The 22,578-nt window shown below is 38.1% G+C and overlaps 1 protein-coding gene across 1 annotated transcript in view; it reads right to left on the bottom strand.

Moving 5' to 3' along the window:
* Positions 1–22,578, bottom strand: part of TRHDE (thyrotropin releasing hormone degrading enzyme) — a 336,033-nt gene that overhangs the window by 87,938 nt on the left and 225,517 nt on the right. The window contains exons 8-9 of the mRNA XM_050934690.1: positions 8,182–8,247; positions 6,179–6,366 (exon numbers count right to left, since the gene is read on the bottom strand). Coding sequence (XP_050790647.1) covers positions 6,179–6,366; positions 8,182–8,247 — 254 coding nt within the window. The remainder of the gene's footprint in view (positions 1–6,178; positions 6,367–8,181; positions 8,248–22,578) is intronic.

The raw sequence follows: 22,578 nt of genomic DNA, 5'->3' as shown, positions 1-22,578 counted from the left end.
TACCCACCTGACTCCATACTTACCCCATTTGAAATTATAAAATATCTCTGTGCACACAAGCACACTAATCGCTCCCTGCATGATTTTTTTTAAAATCAGGAATATGTGGTTTAATTAACTTAGTTGTGCCCAATAATTCCTGAGAATTAGTACATGAAAACACATGGAAAGCAATATAGCCCACAGCAATAATAAAAAAAAAAAAGCAGAAACATTTTACTGTCAGCCCAACTTTTCTAAGTGTGAGGGACTGCAGTCACTGTGTAGAAAGTTGTAACACAATATATCAATTTTATCCTCTTTAGTATTTGGCACACTACAACATTAACAGTTGCAGCCACACTGCACATCAGAGTATGCTGAAAGTTTCTATGGTGGGAAGCAATCCAAGTATAAAACATGAAATGCATTTGGAAATCACAGGTTAAATTAAAACTGGCATTTCTGACATCATTGCTCACAGCAGCAATCATGCTGAAAAGTGACATCAATGCAGGAACACACATTAGCAGACTGTAAGAGCATTTTATATTCTGATTCCATAATGTAACATGTAAAAAAGAACTTCTACAGATAAAAGTGATACAAAATGCTGAGAAGACTTCTGTGCCTTTAAGAGGGAAAGCGATATATTGGGCAGAGTGTGCACTGGGCAAGTTTGTGGCAGTGGCCAAAGGCATTCTGCCTGCATGGGTCTAAGAGGATGTTTGGGAACACTATTACAAGCAGCTCTTGTATCTATTAGTTAGACATGTAGCATGCACTCCACACAGTGCTGGCTCCTGACAAGCAGCTGGTGTGTAAATTGCCTCAGGAAGAGCACAACCACTGACATTATGTTTGTCCCCTAGTGAACATGAGTGTACAAGTAGTGGGAAGGGGCTCCCTGCACCGTTTTTCATTTCAGCTGGAGCAGCCAGGATAGAGCCCTTTACTCAATAAAGAAACTTTTTAAGTTTTTTTGATATTTGTACATATATGCAGTAGTTTTGATTTTTTTATCCCATGTTGTTCATTTCTTGCATACCATACAGAATACAATAACATCCCACTACTTCAGAATTCAATTCTGCCATTCTTATTCATGCTGAATGCCCACAGTAGTAATCAATGTAAGCAAGAGTGGCAGAATCAGGCCCTTCGGTGACAAGAAACTTATGTGCAATTCCAATTATACCGTGCACTTAATATGCCATATACTATAAAGGTGAAAGACATAAAAAGAAAAGAAAATCTTTTGAGCTCCTCTCAAAAGAGAGATGGGAAAGTGGGTGAGTTTAACCTTTATTCTGGAAGTAGGGCAGTTGTTGTCTACAACAGGAAAACAATTTAGTAAAGGAAAACTGTATTGATGTGTACATACACCTGAAGTGTCATACAAATAACAAATGGGGCTACACATGGCAATGTTTTTTATTATTTCACTTGTCATTACTAAAGGAGCAAGCGCTACCCCTTTCTTGAAAATCTTGAATAAATGAGTTTTGTGCAGGGAGTCGAGAGGAGGTTCAATTAAAAATAAATCCCCCAATCAACCATACAGTTTGAAGTGGAGTGGCTACTCAGCGACTCTCTAGTTCACATGGGGCATACGTGATGTTGGACCTGTGAATCTGCAAAGGGTTGGGTCTGTTGGTTGCATCCCTAACCAGGCCAGGCCACTAACCTTCCCCTAGAGTCCCCACAGAGAGAGGCACCATGGAGCCAAACTTTGCAGCACGTATGGAGTGTAGAGTCCCCTTGTGTGACATGCATCCTTCCCCACAGCCAGTGGAACCATGGTGGTTTTACTATGTTTAGGGCCTTCTATATTCTTCTGAGGTGCCAAGAAGCATTTCCCCTTCCCATAATGTATGATGAAACAATAAATATGAATTATCAAAACTGTGCCCATGCTGCAGAAAACACTGCACATTTGCAGTGACACCAGGAACTCCCACTGGGACATGAACTGTGGCTGAATAGTTCCTGGCCCTTCATCTCAGTCAGAAAATAGCAAATATATTTTTTAAATGTAAAGTTGTTATTTCTCTATTTTTAAAGAGACAAATTCTGTGTATTTTCAAAAGAAAAAAAGTCTCTCCATATCTGAGAGCTTCATGTTTGTGCCTCCCCTTCAATATAGAACCAAAATGGTTTATAGATTTCATCGGAATTGATTAGCTCATTTTCTAGACAGCAGATTATTTTTCATATTTTTTTTTGTCAAACCTGTGAATCATTCCTGTAGTGATGTCTTCTCAGCGCCTTGAAATTATGGTTCTCTCTGTCATGAGGAAAACCCACTGAACCCTGCCATATGGAGTATCTCTTCATTTTGTGCAGTCCTGTAATGCCAGGACATGTTCTGTCCTCAGATATGCAGACATGACTCTGAGTCAATGGAAGTTTTGTGTACTCATTCAAGGGCAGAATCTGCCCTGTGCACCATAAAGTAAGAGTTATGGACTTTTCCTGGGACAGCTTCAAATTAGAACTTTATCTGTCATATCACTATGGGTCTGACCAACCCCCATTGAAATCAATAGACTTCCATTGACTTCAATGGACTTTGACTGGGGTCTTGTATACTGTGGCATTCCCCCGGACTAGGAGTCTGTAATTTCTTATTTTCTCTCAATATTTCCCACATAAAATATCTTCCGGGGCAAGGTGTCCAGTAAAATCCATGTTCATTTGTGCACAGAAACAGGATTGTATGAATTCTGTAGTGTTTATGCACAGTGATAGTGTTTAAAATTGCATAAATCAAATTGTATGCACACAAAGAAGTCACATGTTGAATATTTGGCCCCTAAAATACAGCTTTCCCCCCCTTCTAATTATAGTATGTATGTGGAGTCTTGTGTTAGACTAGGAAAAACAAAAATATAGACTCTACTTCTTATCGACAACAAAAATTTAAAAATTCTCATCTGTATTGGATTAGGCAGTACTCAAGGAAAACCACTTTCAGGGGTATCAAGAATATTCACTCTGCCTTTGAGTTCCCTGGAAACGCAGCTTGTTGCTTTGTACTGTCCTGTATATGTTTTTAGAGAAAAAAATTAAGTGTGGTGTTTTATACTGCATCTTAAATAATTAATTATGACACAAGTGCTTTGGCATAGAGAGCAGAGAAGACATTTTTACAAAACTGTGGTTCTTAAATATTTCAGCTCTCTCTTTTATTTATCAAAATACATCTGGCCAGACATATTCTAAAATAAGTCTTTTTAAAGCAAAGGAGAGTCAATGGACCTGGAGCTGGGCCCCAGCCAGAGATCTTAACCTCCCAGAGCTCTGGGGAAGTGTGGCTTGCCTTTATCTTCATAAGCAGCTGCAGAAAATTCTTGGGGGAGGGAGAGTGTGCTGAGCCCACCCCACACTCACCCTGGAGCAGGGAGAGGGGGTGGAGAGAAGAAACAAAAAAAAAGGATTCAAACATCAAGTACTTACTCACCACAAAGCCTATTCTCTCAGGGGAGAGGCCAGGAGGTGTTAAGAGGGTTAGTGCACTAGCCTTCAGCAATTTGAGTTCAAATCTGAATTTAGGTCACAAATGAAAGTAAGTGTATTAATGGTCTAATTTTAACTCTCAGATATCCACATCCACACAAAATCACTACATGGCTGGCAGCCTTTGCTCATAGACTGGAGTAGCAGAGTTACTGAAATTAAGACTGAGATGCATTGACAAACATGAATGGGAAAGTTTGCACAATGCTTTCAGTACTATACTTGTTTTAAGTTATCTAAATACTGTTTTCCTGAGTAATAAAATTCACTCACATTGTCTGCGGATGTATACACACACACACACACGTATACATGTATAGATACATACATAATTATATATACAGTGTTCCATGACACAAAAACCACTACACAAATAAATATGATATATAGGTAAAGGCCATGCCTACACTACCGACTATCAATGCAGTGGTGTCATAGAATCATAGAATATCAGGGATGGAAGGGACCTCAGGAGGTCATCTAGTCCAACCCCCTGCTCGAAGCAGGACCAATTCCCAACTAAATCATCCCAGCCAGGGCTTTGTCAAGCCTGACCTTAAAACCCTCTAAGGAAGGAGATTCCACCACCTCCCTAGGTACCCCATTCCAGTGCTTCACCACCCTCCTAGTGAAATAGTGTTTCCTAATATCCAACCTAAACCTCCCTCACTGCAACTTGAGACCATTGCTCCTTGTGCTGATTTAGTGTGTCTAGTGAAGACATGCTAAGTTGATGGGAGAGTGCTCTCCCATCAACATCTGCACTCCATCTCCCTGAGAGGTGGTAGCTTTGTCGACGGGAGAGTGTGGTGTAGATACCACTGTAAGTCAACCTAATTTACGTAACTGAAATAGCATAACTTAGATTGACTTACAGAGTTAATATAGACCAGCCCAAATTGTTCTTGGAAGAGTAATACTGAACTATGAGTCACAGACACTTTCCAGTCATACGATATACTTTTTCATCTTTCTTGTTCTTGAACAAATATACGGTTTGTGTCAACAAAGTATTAAGCATACGCTTAAATTTAGCTCCCATTGGGGAGCTAACACTATAGCCAGTGAAATAACAATTGACATGTACCATATTTAGGTATGAGTTCCACAACAGCCATGGCACATGAAACAATGGAGAATAAATTTACAGTGTAGTGTTTTTTTTTAAAATACAAACTTTCTTACAGGGAAATTGTTCCATAAAACCCAAACATGTCAAGTGAACATCTGCACCTAGTTTTACCTTTTGATGACTTCTATTGCCCTCCTTGTGACAAGTCAAGATTCAGAGAGTGACCTTTGTGCATTCAACCAGAGAGGTGAAGACAGCAGCTTTTAGACTAAATGGCAGACCTGTAGACATCAACCCTAGCAGATAGTTTTGAGTTTGCTTTCAACTTGATCAGACAGGTCCTGGCTCCAGAAAAGCAACCTTAAAGATACCTTAACTAGGAAATGTCTGGAAATCCTGGGCTGGTATAAAGCCAGCATAGTCAGCTAACTTCAGCCCCCTTTGGCACTAATAGTACAAGGAGTGTCTTGGAACTAGCTTGGAACAGGGAGGAGACATTCTGGGAAGTGTGTATGATGCAAGCCACTAGGGGTGGGGCCACAGAGCTAAGCGCTCTACCAATCCCAGCTGAAAGACTAATCCCTAAGGGACTGTTCTAGGTATCATAAGTTACAGCAGCTATGTGGCTGCTCTAACTTGTCCTGAGGTCTAGTTTGCATCCAAGATCAGGGGAGACATAAATGTTACAGTGGGTTTGTCTAGACAACCCACTAGTGCATGGTAAGCTGGAGTGTAAACATACAGTATGTTAGTGTGCCACACACTTCCCTGTGGACCTTGCTACTGCATACTGAATATTCCCTGGTGCACAATGACCTACTCCCAGTTAATAGAGGAATAGATCAAAACACACTAGGGAACTTTTAGCAAATAGCAGCAGGGTTCACACAGACAATTAGGGTGTGGCAGGCTAGTGCACTATAGATTTACTCCCCAGTTTGCCATGCACTAACTGTTTATCTACACAAGCCCTTAGAGTCAACTATGCCTTCCCCTTACCTAGTATGCTGACAGTGAGCTCTGTTTTTTTTTTTAAATAGCCAGTATCTGTGTTTTAAGCACTTCCAAAGGCTTCTCCTTTTTCAGGGGCTACCATATGAGATGTTCATCTTCAGTTGTCTAGTTTTTCCTTAACACATGACCAGACTATCGGGAGCAACAGTACAAGCTGATGTAAGATGTTGTAAGACTGCTGATTAAAATTTTCAATCAAAATAAGAGAATACCCCTGCTGATATTTGAAAGCCACTCTCAAGTATGCAACATCAGAAGGATCTAGGCACATGCTGGTGCATTTCGCTGAGTGCCACAAAACCAAAAGTAGAGGCAATGGAATAGATGTGTACCCTAGATTGAAAAAAGCCAGAGAGAGCACTATAGATGCAAATGTGCATATTAAAAGCTTTTGTTATTTATTATGCTAATATAATTCTAATCCTTTTTACAAGAATAATCTTTAATAAAATTAAAATGTTAGGGCCATATTATGCCATTGATTCTAGGCAAAGCTAAGTGACTTTGGCAGGGACTTCTGCTTTAAAATACTGGCATGAAGCAGCTAAACAGCTATAACTTTTAGTAGGAATATTTATTGAGAAATACATGTACCTGTTGTTTCTAAGGTCAGAATCTGTGGTTTTAGCATCAATGTCATAAATAAAGTGCTCCTGGGAGATTACTACGATATTGTCTGCAGTTTCATTTCTCATGATGGTGATAACAGGGTAACCCATCTGTAGCGTCCATTGATCCATTACCTCTTGGATATTTACAAATTTTCCAATCTTTTTTAGAGCCTTCAAAAAAAAAAGTTTTGGTTTAGTATATTGATGCAATACTACTAACACATAATACCATTTACTTTTTAAACTAGAGGACCATTAATTGTCTAGCTGTTTAAATAAGAATTAAGCATCTATACGCACAGGTGCTTTCCATGCATAAATACAGGATATAAAAGGCAAAAAAAAAAAATCAATCGAGGAGAAGCCTTCTTACTAGGCAAGAGTTAGACATTTGATCTTGCATATCAAAATAAAACAGCTTTAAGAACTGAAAGCAATAAAGACTCATGTGGCAAGCTAGAAAATGCAAACACAGTGACAGGTTGGCATATTCAAAAGCACCTAAGTGACTTAGAAGCACAAGTTCCAATGATTTACATTGGGATTTGTACCCCTAAGTAATTCAGGCACTTCTGAAAATCTCACCCATACCTAAAAGGAGTGGAGCTTCAGACCTGCTTCCCCACATTTCCAGTATTCACAAAGACTGGGGATGACCATATGCAATTGATTTCCATGATCAGAAGGGCTAAAAAAGGAATTGGATACACTGATGAAGATTTTTTCTTGGGATTATTGATTTTGGGTGCCCATCTTTAGACACATTAGAAATGTCTGATGTCAGAAAGTGCTGAACATCTGTCCTCTGAAAATCACCTCCTTTAACGTGTCTCACGCTAGGCATCCAAAATTACCACTCACTGGAAAATCTGGGTTCTAAAGTCCAAAGCTAAACTGTGCACATGCAGACCTTCCCCAAACCTGCAAACTGTATAAATCTCGCAGCAAATACAGGAATACCCTATTCTAGTTCAATACAGAAACTCTAGAAAAAACACAGTTTTAAATAGGTGGAATTAAATTGGGTGGGATTTCAGCTGGAACACAGTAAACCTGACAGAAATGGGAGGTTCGCACCTCATGGGAAGAAAGACTGCAAGCAAGTGAAGGATGGACAGAGACAGCTTTCTCTGCAATCAAGGAATGGCTCAAACTTCCTGCCAATGCTGGAACAGGAACTGAGTGACCTTTAGTGAATCCAAGCAAATCCCAGGAAGAACCCCTTGGAACTCAGTCTGCATGTGAGACATCTCGAGAATGTAAAGGATGACAACAGATATGCTGATAGGTAGGGGAACATGGAATTTTAAGTCCCACCATTAACAGGTTTGACATATCCAATGTGACAGTAGTTGCTTATGGCCAAGAACGCAGTCACAATCCTGTGCCTGTACATTTGCTATGAGTTCTGCTGTTCTTTGACTAGAATGCACCTTTGAGTGTAAATCACTGAGAATTTGCCCCAAAGGCTTTAACATAAGAAAAGGAAAAGAAAAAGTAAGAAACTGTACAGAAGAAGCAAGGGTGGCTTTCAGTATCCTTGTAACCACCTGCAGCTAGTCTAAGGACATTAAATAATAACAGTTGGCACCAGAAAATACAATGCCCAGCTTTAAACCTTTACAATGTCTGTCTTTCAGACAAGTCAAGAATATTTACATATCAAAAGCCTATTCAATATAAATGCCAAAGCACAGCATTTTCCTGCGCTTTCCTACTTACAGAGCTTATCCTGCTCCCACTGAAGTCAATGAGAGCAGGCCTTCCCTTTATTTGGTGTCAGTGCTATAACACAAACAACTGAAAACATGCTTTTTCAGGTTGCCGCTTTCTGTGAACCCAAACAGTACTTCTTAGCATTAGTCTTTAAATGTGCTCTTGGACTTAGGCATTTCAATATGCACTATTCTCTTCCAACCTTGGCATAAAAACACCACTAAGGCTTCCTGCTTTTCTCTCAGTGTATTAGGCTATATTACACTTTACCTCTGACAGGGTATTCCAGAGATCATTTCTGGCTGCATTGCCATACTTGTGAATTGTCAAATAATCCTACAAAAAATAAAACAAAAATACAAATCAGAAGTTACTGTACACAGGCCAAATAATTACAGCTGTGAATCACTGCTAGTATAAGTTAAATTACATAAATATTTTCATTTGTTGGAAATCTAGCAATATACAATATGCTCATCCTCAGGGAATCAATAAACATTTTCTTGAGACAGCTTACAATATATTAAAAATAGAAGATTAAATAAAATCCAATGGAAAAACAAACCAACAAACAAATTCCCTAGTAAGTTCTCTCACAGAATTCAGAGTTTTACCTTTTCTAGTAATTCATCAAGATTAGTATTTCCGATTTACTTTTTAAACATTTGTATAGTCTCAGCATCTGTTTCCAGGCAATTCATAGAAATGAAAGAGGCAAATTTCTAAAATAAAGCTCTACTGTTTATTTTAGCAGGTCATTCTGTGGATAATGTCAAGGACCCACAAACTCTGATGACAGCTAGATCTTTAATAAAATATTTAACCAAGAAATAGCCCATTGGAGCCATTTCCTCATATCTAGTGGGGTCTCATGGACAGGTGTTTTCCCTTACGATTAAACGCAGAAATAGATAATATTGTCAACACAGGCGCTAGCATGCTATCCTAAAAAGCTTTTACACCATGGGAAGCAAAAGAAAATGTGCATATCACATAAAAGGGGTGCTTATAGTGGAAGAATATGTCTTTGTGAGCACGTAATCTGAGAATACCTGATGCAGCAGTAAACTGAAGTTTTCTGTTTTTTCAGCCACAGTTGCAGTGACTCGTTATCCACGTTTACCCTTCAGTAACAAAAAGGATGAAAAGTAGGAAGAGCCATCCTCCCAAAGGAATGAGGACTAGCCCATAACAGCTCTTCAGTCCCAAGCCTCTGCATAGGAGAGGCTGCCAAATATAAAAATGATGTGTACTTGAGGTCAGAGGTATACCCTATAGTCTCTTACCAAATAAAGGTAATTCCACATATTAATTTTTAAATATAACTCTGGGTTAGGCTTGGACCTTCCTGGTACAAAATGTTTTCATTTTTATCTGTTAAGTTCCAGGCTACCCTATCAGATTCATGCCTTACTATCTCCCTACAGAATACATAGACAATCATAGATTTGAAATTCAGAAATTATTATTGGAACAATCGAAGTCTTCTGCACTTGGATTGGGAGAATAAAGCAAGAAAAACCTTATAAAATCAAAGGGTTTCCTGCTTTAGAAGTTCCATCATCTATACTTTATACAATGGTAGGAGACAAACCCTAATTTACAGCACAATGATAAAACTGAGGAAATTTTGCTGACTGTGTTATCTGTGCTTTGTGTGAAGTACGATACTATGGGAATAATTGGTGTTTGGAAAGCAAATTTCCTGATGTACAAATTGTAGCACCTGTGACAGATTTAACTTTTGTCAGCCAACTCATATTACAACAAGCAGCAACTCCCATTTAATCACAGGCTAGAAAAGCTAAATGAGAACACTGACTCAGTTAACTGCAGTGCCTAGTCTTAACAATGTCATGAAAATAACGATTGGAAAAAGACAACATTATAGAGGCTTCACCAATATATTGTGCTTCTATTTTTTCTAAAAATATAGAGTCTTTTGAGACAGTAAATATCCAGCAGCATCCAAAGCTAATCAGGTTGCATTGTAAATTAAAAGACTAAAACAGGTATACAAAAAAGTCAGAATAGGTAAATAAACAACAAATATACATGCATATTTTAAGTGGTGCTAGCAATACAGTATCCATGAATTCTTCTGTTATTTGTTTACAGGGTTTGTATGTAATACAATAAGGCAGTGAAACAGTTTGAGAATTTACTCAACAGAGCCAAATAATTTTGTTTAACAGTCTATGACCAGACATCAAATTTGGCTTGAATTTTATATTCAGAAAGACTGGAAAGAGAGGCAAATGCTTTCAATCTCTTCCTCTGGCTTTTGCCTCACAATATGCAGGTCGATTGGTTTGGACAGACCTTTCCATTTCCAGTTCAGTATTTATTACTTTTGATTAATTTTTTTATTGGGTGAAGAAAAGCAAAAAGGAAGAGGAAAGAGACTACAAATGTAAGTACAATATAACCTGATACAATACTATTTTACATTTTTTTTTCATTGCTTTAGAGCTAGATTGAGGCTTTGATTACAGCTCTGAGCAAGGGCTAGTATATAAGCAGTACGACTCCAGAAGCAGCCCTGGGAGGCACTGCACCTCAGAGATATACCTTTGAGTGACCATTTCCTTCCTGCTTGCCCCTGACTCAGGTGAGGGGAGAGAGGAAGAATGCTGGCTTATACCAAAAGTAATTACAACCTACAATCCAGCTGAACTGCACTGGCTACAGAGTAGTGAGATACAGGCCAAGGCCCTGTCCTCTCCCCACCCACCTGCTCTGTGGAGAGATCAAACAGGCACCCAGTATCTGCTTACTCCTGCATACCCACACCCAATGTCTTGGCTGCTCACGGGGGGTATAAAGTATTCATTATTCTCCGATGTGGGTATGTAAACCACAATCTGGCCCTTATACTGTAGGAAAAAAGATTCAAATCAGAAAGCAAAGAAAAACAAGTAATAGAAAAAGAGAAACAAATCACAGAAAACAAGGGACAGATGATAGCCAAAATATGGCAGCACAGATCTAAGCTGCACTCAGCACAGTTCAGAAGGGGAAGTGCTAAAGTGGCGGTAAGCTACTTTCTCACACAGACACACTCCTGTGACTATCCTGCTGCCACCAGGCTGGTCCCTAACACGAAGTTAAATAGTTTATCACCTAAAAAACATGTCCCAACACGCTGGGATTGTTGGGGGTATAGGGATACCTTAACCACGCCCACAACTCTCAGACACACCCCCAGTGCCAGGTGGCAGGAGAGAGTTACACAGAAGCCTTTGGGTCAGCCTTATACCCAGGAGGTTTCCTCTACACAGTGGAAATCCATCCCTAGTCAGTTTAGATGGTTTTAATCCTGATTTTTCATCATGGGAGCTGTGCAAAGAAGACTCAAGACGACCAAAGACCTTGCCCAACATGCCATACAAATGAAATACCAAACAAAAGCAGAAAACTGACACTGATTTTTTTTTTGCAGAGCTTTGCCTCTAACTCTCTTCTGAAATTAGTCTGTCCTCAACATCTTCCCATTATAACTTTTTAAGATGGAACAACTCCTTGCAGGACTGAAGGATTACAATAATGATATCTGACACATCTGTGTTACTAAAAACTAAACATAATCAATCATTACTGGTAGTATGTAAGTTTTTGTTTCAGCCGGGCCTGTTCGGCAAAAGAATATTATTGTAATAGTTCAAATACCCAATAGAAACCAAAGATAAATCATATTAAAGAAACAAGCTGAAACAATTATCACACAAGCAGGTAAGATCTTGCAAAACAAGAAGTAAACTGTAATTCTAATGTTTTGTCAAATAATAGACTCAGTCTCTAAAGAAAATTGTAAGGCTTAAATGGTTTGGATATTATGTTATCATCTGAATATTGAGGCAAGTGACTTGAATATTAGAAGATGAAGAAAGCACAGTAAAAAGTGCTAAAAGATTTTGACAGATATTTGTAGTAACAGCACTATTGATTAAACTTACAGGCCATTTATTGTGTTAGTTTTTAAAAAAGCAGGTTACTAGTATTAAAGAAAGGATATGGGGAAAGCAGTGAATGTGATATATCTTGACTTTAGGCACACTTTTGATATGGTCTCCCACAGTATTCTTTCCAGCAAGTTATAAAAGTATTGATTGGATGAATGGACTATAAGGTGGATAGAAAGCTGGCTAGATTGTTGGGCTCAACTGGTACTGATCAAAGGCTCGATGTCTAGTAGGCAGCCAGTATCAAGCGGAGTGCCCCAGGGGTTGGTCCTCGGGCCAGTTTTGTTCAACATCTTTATTAATGATCTGGATGATGGATTAATTGCATCCTCAGCAAATTCACAGATGACACTAAGATGAGGGGAGAGGTAGATATGCTGGAGGGTAGGGATAGGGTCCAGAGTGACCCAGACAAATTGGAGGATTGGGCCAAAAGAAATCTGATGAAGTTTAACAAGGACAAGTGCAGAGTCATGCACTTAGGATAGAAAAATCCCATGCACTGCTACAGGCTGGGGACGACTGGCTAAGTGGCAGTTCTGCAGAAAGGGACTTGGGGATTACAGTGGACGAGAAGCTGGATATGAGTCAGCAATGTGCCCCTGTTGCTAAGAAGGCCAACGGCATATTGGGCTATATTAGTAGGAGCATTGCCAGCAGATCGAGGGAAGTGATTATTCCCCTCTATTCGGCATGGGTGAGGCCTACACCTGGACTACTGCATCCAGTTTTGGTCCCTCCACTACAGAAGTGATGTGGACAAATTGGAGAGACTCCAGTGGAGGACAATGAAAGTGATTAGGGGGCTGGGGCACATTAGTTAGGAGAAGAGGCTGAGGGAACTGGGGTTATTTAGTCTGCAGAAGAGAAGGATGAGGGGGGATTTGATAGCAGTTTTCAACTACCTGAAGGGGGGTTCCAAAGAGGATGGAGCTAGGCTGTTCTCAGTGGTGGCAGATGACAGAACAAGAAGCAATAGTCTCAAGTTGCAGTGGGCAAGGTCTAGGTTGGATATTAAGAAACATTATTTCACTAGGGGGGTGATGAAGCACTGGAATATCTTACCTAGGGAGGTGGTGGAATCTCCAGCCTTAGAGGTTTTAAGACCCGGATTGACACAGTTTTGTCTGGGATGATTTAGTTGGCGTTGGTCCTGCTTTGAGCAGGAGATTGGACTAGATGACCTCCTGAGGTCTCTTCCAACCCTAATATTCTATGATTCTAGAAGGGCTTTATCCTATCGCAATCCTTGCTTTCTCAGTATTGCTAAGGCATTGAGCCCCTTCAGTTAGGAAAAATTGAACTAATTTCATCATCGAGAAATGATAACACTTATAACTAATAAAAGATGGTGACTGATAGACACCTGGAGATGGAAATAATATAAAAGGGGAAAAAGATAATGTGTATCTTTCTTTCAAAAGAGAGGTCGGATGTACAGTTGGGAACTGAAATAGAGATACAAGTCAAATTCTGCTCTTAGTTTTATTTGTCAAGTTGATTGACATAAATGAAGTTACTCCAGATTTACACAGGTGTAACTGAGATCAAAATCTGATACACTATCTACAAGTTGAGTAACTCTACTTAATCTACTTGCTTTCCTAAGAACAGGTGGAAATCTGTCATACAAGAGGAGTTAGAAAGGAGAATAACATACATTCAAGATGGTGATAAACAATTTCAGAATAAGATTTCAGTACAGTAACATTAATCTGAATACAGTCCATTTATTCGCCACCATAGTCCTGGATTCATGCTCACTCCCCCACCTCTGTCCATGTCTTTGATTCATACTCCTGCCCACATCCCCACCCTGAGCCTTGGATTTGCTCCTGTTGCACAATTACTTGTAGACTGATTATGCAATTGTCACACCTGCTTAATCTCTGACTTTAAGCAGAAAAAGTCTCCAGAACTCTGCCTCTCAATAAATACCATTCTGCAGGGAGTCCAGGAATGATAAGTAAACTTCACATCTGGCCATCCAACACATTCTAATGGATGCTGACTCTGGTGGCACACCACCTTCTCATTTTTGCCTCCTTGAGACTGTTAGCATTAAAGTTGTGACCTCAGGTTATCTTGACACCACCGGTCACTCAAAGTAAAAGGTCTGGACAAAGGGTCAGGCTCTGTACATGGGTTTGACAGAGTGTGACAGTTGAAAGTGTCTGAGAATCAGTGATGGAGCATTGACAATGGTACTACACAAAAGCTTAAGATTTTTAAAAGAGAGGAGGTAAAGATCAGTGAGTGCAGGAACTAGAGTATACAAGTGGGTCTGAGATGTTTTTATATGTGAGATATTGTACAAAAAAATAAACCCTGGATGATGATGAATAAACCTGAATAAATAGCATTCAGATCATCTAAACAGATCAATCACTTCACTTTTAGTATCAGTTTTATTTGAGGCTACCTGAATATTGTTTCTAGTGAGTCTTGTTGGAAAATACCAGCCTGAGCAATATCAAATCCATAGATTACATTCAATCCATAGATTACATGTTAATATTCAATTAGTTCAATTAGTTCAATATTAGTTAATTAGTTAATTAGTTAATATTAGTTAATTAGTCAATTAGTTAATATTCAATAGTTCAATTAGTTCAATTAACATTCAATCCATAGATTACATGTTAATATTTGTTCCTTCTGGTAACAAATGTTACCAGAAGGAACAAAAATGGTGTTATCCTTGACACACTGTAATTTGCTGCTACTTTAAAATGCATTCAATATTTAGTTACTGGCCTGTCAATAAAGCAAAAATAATTATCCAAATAAACAAACCATGAAATATCATCCCACAAAAATGGCCTTAAAACTTAGTGCTAGCATGCCCCTGGGATACAAGCAAAGTATAACCTCAGAGATATGAACATCAGAGTTACAAACTGACCAGTCAACCACACACTTTATTTGGAACTGGAAGTACACAATCAGGCAGCAGCAGAGACATTAAAAAAAAGAAAAAGAAAAGCGAATACAGTACAGTACTCTATTAAATGTAAACTACTAAAAAATATAAAGGGAACGTAGCATTTTTTTCTGCATAGTAAAGTTTCAAAGCTGTATTAAGTCAATGTTCAGTTGTAAACTTTTGAAAAACAACCATAATGTTTTGTTCAGAGTTACAAACATTTCAGAGTTACGAACAGCCTCCATTCCTGAGCTGTTCGTAACTCTTAAATTCTATTGTATTATTGATACTATCAGAGGTGTATTCTTTGTATAGGCAAATTCTTCTGGGGGATCCTGACCCTCTGTTAGCACTGTAGAAGAGGCATGATTAAGAAAAGTATTACGGTGAAGACTTAATACAATAGCACCTGCTAAGAGAAAGAAGAGCAGTGAGTCACACTTTGGGGGAAAAAGCTTATTTTAGAGTTTTTCCATTTCTTTCTAAGTATGTTTCTAAAATTCACTGAAAAAGGTGCTGAAATCTCCACCTTTTCATAGCAATGGTTGCCTGCTCTCCTGCCTTGTCACTCTTTTCTGACCGTGCTTGGTAACCCTTTGGGGGTGGGGGCAACCAGTGATCATGGTGATCCACCCCTCTCTGAGCAGAAAAAGCTAGGAGAGGTGAGTTGGTGATGGTGTCAAAATGGTGACAAAAGCACCATGATGCTAGTGCTGAGTGGCAGATAAATGTGTTAGTAATAGATCAGACTTTTGCCTAAAAGAATGTTAAGGCTGTAATTGACAGGTGAACCTCAAAGTACAAAAGCTAGGATAAGCACCCAACAGGTTAATTGTTTATCTGAAACATATCCAAATATTTTTAGTTTGGATATCTCAACAGATCAGTCTCATATGCAAGATTACTTAGTTTCAACAAGATGAGAAATACCACAAGAATAATTTCTTTCAGGATATTGCTTTATTTCTAATGCCAGCCATGGTGAAAACCAGAAAGAGCAGAGTTTCACAATTTTAATTTTTTATTAACATTAACAGAGTTGCTCCAGGTGTATATTGGTGCAATTATCAGAATATGACCCTAAAATTGTAATACCCAGTGACAAGAACATTTGTCCTAATAATTTAATGTATAAACAAGTTGTACAAGAGGGTTAATACCACAATTTTGACTGGGATTGAGATGGTTAATGTATAATTTTGATGCTTTTTTAATGTGAAAATCCTGTTAGGGCCTGATACTTCCTTGGATTAAGCTTGTGTACTTCTATTCTTTCATTTGACACTTACTCTAAGCTTGCTTAATTAATATTAATTAACTAATGCTTTTATATCACTTTGAACACGTAAATCATATAGAAGTGCTAAAAACTATTATATCTTCTCTCTATGCCTCTCATAACTGTATAGATATAAATGATGTCATCTGCTCAATCTGTGCTAAATAACAGTTTCTTTGGCCAACATTTTAAAAAATGATTAGTGATTCTGGTTGACTCAGCACTTGCTGAAAACCAGAAAGTTTCTCAGATCAGACACCCAAAACCACTAATCATTTTTAAAAATCTTGGCCCTAATTTTTTTAATAACTACTATTTTCAAGTATGATTTTAATTGTTCTACAGAATACTGTACCTGCTCTAGTGGGATATCAACTCTTTAAACCAGGTTTCTACCTCTTCCAACAGTGGCAGAACATTTTCAATAATACCCAAACAAGTTCAATTTTCCACTAGCTATACAGAGGTTACCACAATATTGGGCTTTAACCCGTCAGTTTTATTTATTTATGTAATTAATTTATTAATTGATTTAAAGTGCCCATCAATCAGTAACTTCTTTAGTTTACTTTCAGAATCAAAGAAGAAAACACAAGTGTCGAGCAGAATTTAAACAAGGTTTGAAAGGCATGCTCATATCTCAGCTGCATCACCACACAAATGTTCATTTCAGCTGCTGTCCTACCTTCTCTTCACGTCAGTTTCTCAATAGGTGTAATAGTGATAGTCAGTCAATGAAGCCAATGGAGCTAAACCAATCTACACCAGCTAAGGATCCATCCCTTTATTTTTAAAGGAAATATTTATATTTGTTTCCTATACTACAGTGATATAATGCTTGTAATGATCAGCAATCAGAAAACATCCACTGTCATCATGTTATATCTGCAGTTAAATCATTATACTGAAACAACAAGCTATAACTACTAATCATGAAGAGTGATACTGGATCATTACATGGAAATAAATCTTAATTCCCTCTTGAGCTAACACTATTGTATAAACCAGCATCATTATAGTATTTTTACTTTTCTCCTTTCCTCAGTTATCCACAAATAGTTCCCTATATTATGGAAATACTCAGATCTGTGATGCTAACACTTCTGGAGCTATGTGAATCAATGGGAGTTTTACTACTGATTTAAAAGGGAATAGAATTAAGCCAATGGTGAGTGTTTCTCCCCCCGCCCATGCCTCAAGTGCAATAAGCACTTGATGGAACATAAAAAGACAGGAGACCTAAACACCTTACCATCTAAGTTTAGGCATAACAAGAGATGGTAACAGAAAAGGGTAGGAAAGGGAGAAAAAGTGTTATAATTAATACTATGGGATTCTCTGTTTTTCTATATATGCATCTTCTTAGCAAAGAAAAGGGACCAGACTTGAACCAGTGACTGGTGTATATCAGGAGTAATTTCATTCAACTAAATATTGTTACACCATTGTGACTCCAGGATGAGAGAAGAATCAGGCCTCTGAACTTTGCATCATACAGGATATATAATTTGTGAAGCCCTGAAATTGTGATAAATTAAATCTCACGTAAACAGGCATATTTAAATTGGACAGATTCAAACTTTGTTCCCAAGCAGGTGCCCAGTGTCATAATACTTTTACATGTGCCATGCCTGACTGGTAATTCTGGTTAAAAAGACCAGAATGGCTATACACAGAAGTTTCTATCTCTTACAAAAGTCTAACCTCCCCTACTAGCTAATTATATGTAAAGGAGGACCCATTCTGGAACATGATGAAGGCAACTGCAGTGTGGGGGCAAAACAATCTGCATTAGAAATCAACAGGGAACTATTAGAAGGATGACAGAGTTATTGCTTATAATAGTCTGATGGTGGCTGTTTTGCAATAAGACACCTGCTAGCACATTAAGCTTTGCTTTAAGGAAAAGTGTATTTGATGTATTATTCAGTAGTGATGCTAAACAATTGAACTAAGGACAAGCCCCACAGAAATAAAGTATTGCTTGAAATTGAAGAGCATTATTTTACTGAATTTGTACATTAATTTTAGCTTTTTTGTTTTAATACATTTTAGAAGGAACAAAAATATTGTTCAGTAAGTATTTTTAAAATACACACAAAAAAGGGAATGTCTTCCTGAGGTATTTGAATGGCCCTTGTAAATTTAGACAGTCCCAGCTGATCACAACTCTTCATTAATCGGTGTCAGGGATAACTACCAACGCAGACAATTGCTTCGCTGTACCTTTTCAATAACATTCTTTCTACAGAAACCCCTGGAAAGAAACAATGTAACAATGCCGTTCAGTATAACGATCTCAGCAGAAACCACCCCAGATAATTCACTAAGAACATAATTCCTGTGTCACTACTGTATCGAGAAAATAACATCCTGGCAGATCTTTAAAATAAGAATGAATAGATGAGAAGATCATCAACTGTGAAGCTTGAACCATGTTTATCAGCTGTTTGTGATTTCCTGTCAATCTATCTAACATTTCTTCTCAGTGCTGAAGACTGTCATACACTAAAGCTTCAAATACTTTTGCAAAATTTGGCCAAAGACTCAGAATAATATATTTTCTTTACACTGGATATTTCTATTTGTACACAACTAACTTTGTTTGTTTGTTTAAATTGCTAAGAGCACTAAACCATTTTTTCCACCACTAGCATAGAAAACAGGATTCTACGGCAAAAAACAAATATTGAGATACTTCCTTTCTCAGGCTTTATGCCGATAGACTCATTGCTTTGATTTGCATCAACAAATTCTCTCACAGTAACTTTTTGAAAACACATTTGGTTGTGCAATTACAGTGGCTGCCATTAAAAAGTCAATATTTGTCAAAAGATACAATAAAGTTACAATTTATGTCTTATTATAGCTATGAGGAAAATGGTGGTATATCAGATTCTAATGTGTGGTAATAGTTGGTGAACTTTGACTATTTAAGATCAACAACTGAATCTTCAGGAAATTCATATTTAACAAGAGCTCAAACAAAGTCTTATTTTGTTCGATATGGATCCAGCTTCTTTTCGAATTTTCCTCATTGATCTGCATGGAAATGAAATTGCCTGTTCTGGTTTTAAGCGTGTACTATCTAACAAGGACTTACAAGTAGCCCAATTCTGAAATCTTTGTGCTCGTAAAATCCCCGTTAATTTCTTAGAAGCCAGTGGATATTCTGATTGTACAATGACTATAGGATCAGGCATAAAACGTGTACTTTTCTACACTGTATCGATTCCATTCTGCTGGTTCATAGGAACAGGGATGAGATTGCTACTGAGCCCACATCAGGAAAAAATATAAGTTTATTTGGAAAGAAAATATACATACTTCACTGTATCTTAAAATAGCTAACGAGCCAGCTGATGTTATCTGAGGATTCATATCTATAGATCTTTCTCCTAATAATTCCCATAATAAAATTGCAGGAGAAAATCACAATAAATGGGCTTCACATGCAACAAAATATGAGAATGAAAGTCACTGAATGCACGTCAAAAGGATACATGTCTACTATATGCCATATCACTGAGTCTAACATCACTGAGGAGGGAAGACTGGGACTGGTTGGACAAGGAGATTGGGAGTGAGGAGACTGAGGCAAGAAGCCAGGAAGGGAGTAGTGGGAGACTTGAGATTAGAGGCCAAGGAAGGGAGGCAGACAGGGCCCAGGAACCTGTAGTGGAGAAGGAAGAGAGAGATCAGAAGAGGAGCTGGGGTGGAGGGAACTGGTATTGGCGGGGCAAGGAGACTGGAACTCGGGTGAAAAGCTGAGACTGGGACTGGAGAGAAGACTGGGATGGGAAGAAACAGAACTGGGACAGGGACAGCTTGGAGAGGACAGGTGAGAAGAGGTCAAGCTTTGGGGGACTGGCAATGGCAAGAAGAGTCTGTGCGCACTAGTGCATGCTCTCTTGGGTCCACACACTGAACAATGAGGATAAAAAAATAATATTGAACAAATTCTCATTACGGGTGAACCGAATGACACAGGGGTCCTATGGAGAAAAAAGTAAGTGATCATATGTATTATGCGACAGTTTCTAATTATATACAAAAGGGGACCAAGTTACAATTGCATAGGAAATCTTAATTTTGGCATTTCCTAACTTCTGAGTGCTTGACTTTGCAACCTTAGTAATATTCTTTTAACAAATATTTTGTGTTTGTAATATGTAGATACATTCTGATCCAAAGCCCACTGGAGCCAATGGAAAGACTCTCACTGACTTCAATGGCCTTTGAATAGGCCAATAATATGTTGCACATTTTTATATTTTATAGGAAAAAATATTAAATCAATAGTGTTTTATACAAGTCCTTCAAGACTGTATTTTTGCTTACTTAACTCTTAAGAAAAAAATACAAATCCCTTTAAAGAAAAACTTTAGAGGTGAATTAATTTAATTAGTATAATCTCAACGTCAAGAGTGACACACAGTGAGAATATTAGAACTGGAGAGAGGTCAGAGAAGGCAGTAGTGATGGCATTCTTGTTGACATTATTATTCCCCCATGATCTTGGATCCGCAGTGGCATTGGGTCAACTCCAGAAGATGTTTTTTGGCTTACTTTTAACATTAACAGACGAAAGTGTAGAACACATGGATAAGGAAAGGTGAATCTACTTCTTCTAGACTCTTGAATGGAGCTTAGAAACAAGTCAGGTAATAGTGTACAGCGTAATGATTTATTTGAAATTCAGGAAGTCTTCGACAAAGTTCCACATGCCAGACTGTTGCATAATTTAAGAGCCATCATAATTCAGCGTAGAACACAGGAATGCAAAATTGTTTAAAGAGCTGTGAATAAATACTACAGATAAAGGGAGCTTGGTCCAAATGGCAACTTTCATTGTAGTGAAAAATAGCCAATATTCCACATTTCCCTAGACTGCTTTTCTAAAAGGTTGGCCTATCAGTTTCAATATAGTGACCACTCAGCACCAAGTCACTACGTGTCTATCCAAGGGACCGTGCAAAAGGACTTCTCCCAGATATACTGTGTACATTTTAAAGTACATAAGGTTATAATTTATCACAGAGCCTGAGGTTCCTACAGTAAACTAATTCAAACTGCTGATCATGCACTCAATCAGAGTGAGTGATGAACACAAATACAGCAGCAAGTGAAGTTCAAAAGGATACAGATTTGTATGATCTATGAGCTGCCACATTACAAATGAAATGTAATGTTGACAAACATATATCCATACACATTGGGCTAAGAAATAATCAAACCAAGTATAAAATAAATATGAATGAACTAGCACAGAAGAGCCTCATAAGGGAGCTTGAGATGCCAGTGGATGCCTGTTTGAACACAACACTAGACGTCCAAATTACTGTGTTTACTAGCCACATTTAATATGAGAAGTCGCTGATAACTCAGAAAGGTTTTCTAGGCTTGTAGCAATAAACTTTTTCAATAAATGAAATTCAGTGACACAAAATCATATAAAGAACACATCCATTCCAAGTACTCACATACGAAACATTTACAGATAAAATCTCACCCAAAATCTAAACTTATTTTACAAGTTACTGTCCTCGGTGGTGACTGAATGCTGAAACTAACTCAAAAAATCCAACTCCACAAGCTTATGCAGTTCAGAAACATTATCAGAGAGAGTGATGCTGACCAAACCTCTCCAGTGTTTGGTAGTCATAGCGGCGAACCAATAGCCTTTCAAGACCGAGAAAAAATTCATCATGGAGGTCCAACATTATAATTCAATAGCAATTCAAAAGCATATCTGAAAAAACAGGCCAGTTACTCGTGATAGGTTCAAACTAATGTATGCTGTGAAAATCAGTACTTCATACAGTAATTCTGCCTGCTCTCTATCTCCTCACAAATGGTTTGCTGGATGCCAGGGCCATATAGATCTCTATGCTATGGCAGTTACTTTAGTGTACATTCATTGTTCATATGTATTTAACAAAAAGCCCACTCTTTTGTCTTTATCATCTTTTTTTCTAATTCATTTTAGCAAAATCAGTTGCTTTTTTGATAAGTAAAGGATTTTTGTTGAGGTATTATGAGAAAGAAAACACATACCTGGTGATGGTATGCAATTATGATAAGGAAAAAAAGGGATAAGGAGAAAAGAAAGGAGCTAGTCTGGCCCTTCCCCCTCTGTAACCCCCAGTGCTTGTTACCATCATTCTTCTTTCATCTGTTCTTCACTTAAGGTATAATTCTGCTATCCATACAAACACTGAGTAATACCTTGATTTCAATGGCAATACATGCACAGTAAATGACTAATCAATTTGATTTACGTTGCATGGACTGTTGTGATACTAAAGCTTTTTACATTCTTCATCATTACCACATTGTTCACTATTATGGATGCCAAAGTAACATTTTTTGACAATGCATCGCCAGAGTTTAAAACTTTTGTTCTGAAGATGTTTGAGTGCAGAAAACTTTCTGCATGGGCAGGCTTCAATGGGGAATACTTTCAATTACAAATTTTAAATGTCAAGAGTCTAGCACTT

The sequence above is a fragment of the Gopherus flavomarginatus genome, chromosome 1 (assembly GCF_025201925.1).
Source record: "Gopherus flavomarginatus isolate rGopFla2 chromosome 1, rGopFla2.mat.asm, whole genome shotgun sequence".
In the NCBI taxonomy this organism is placed as follows: Eukaryota; Metazoa; Chordata; order Testudines; family Testudinidae; genus Gopherus; species Gopherus flavomarginatus.
This window is presented reverse-complemented; position numbering and strand designations above follow the sequence as displayed.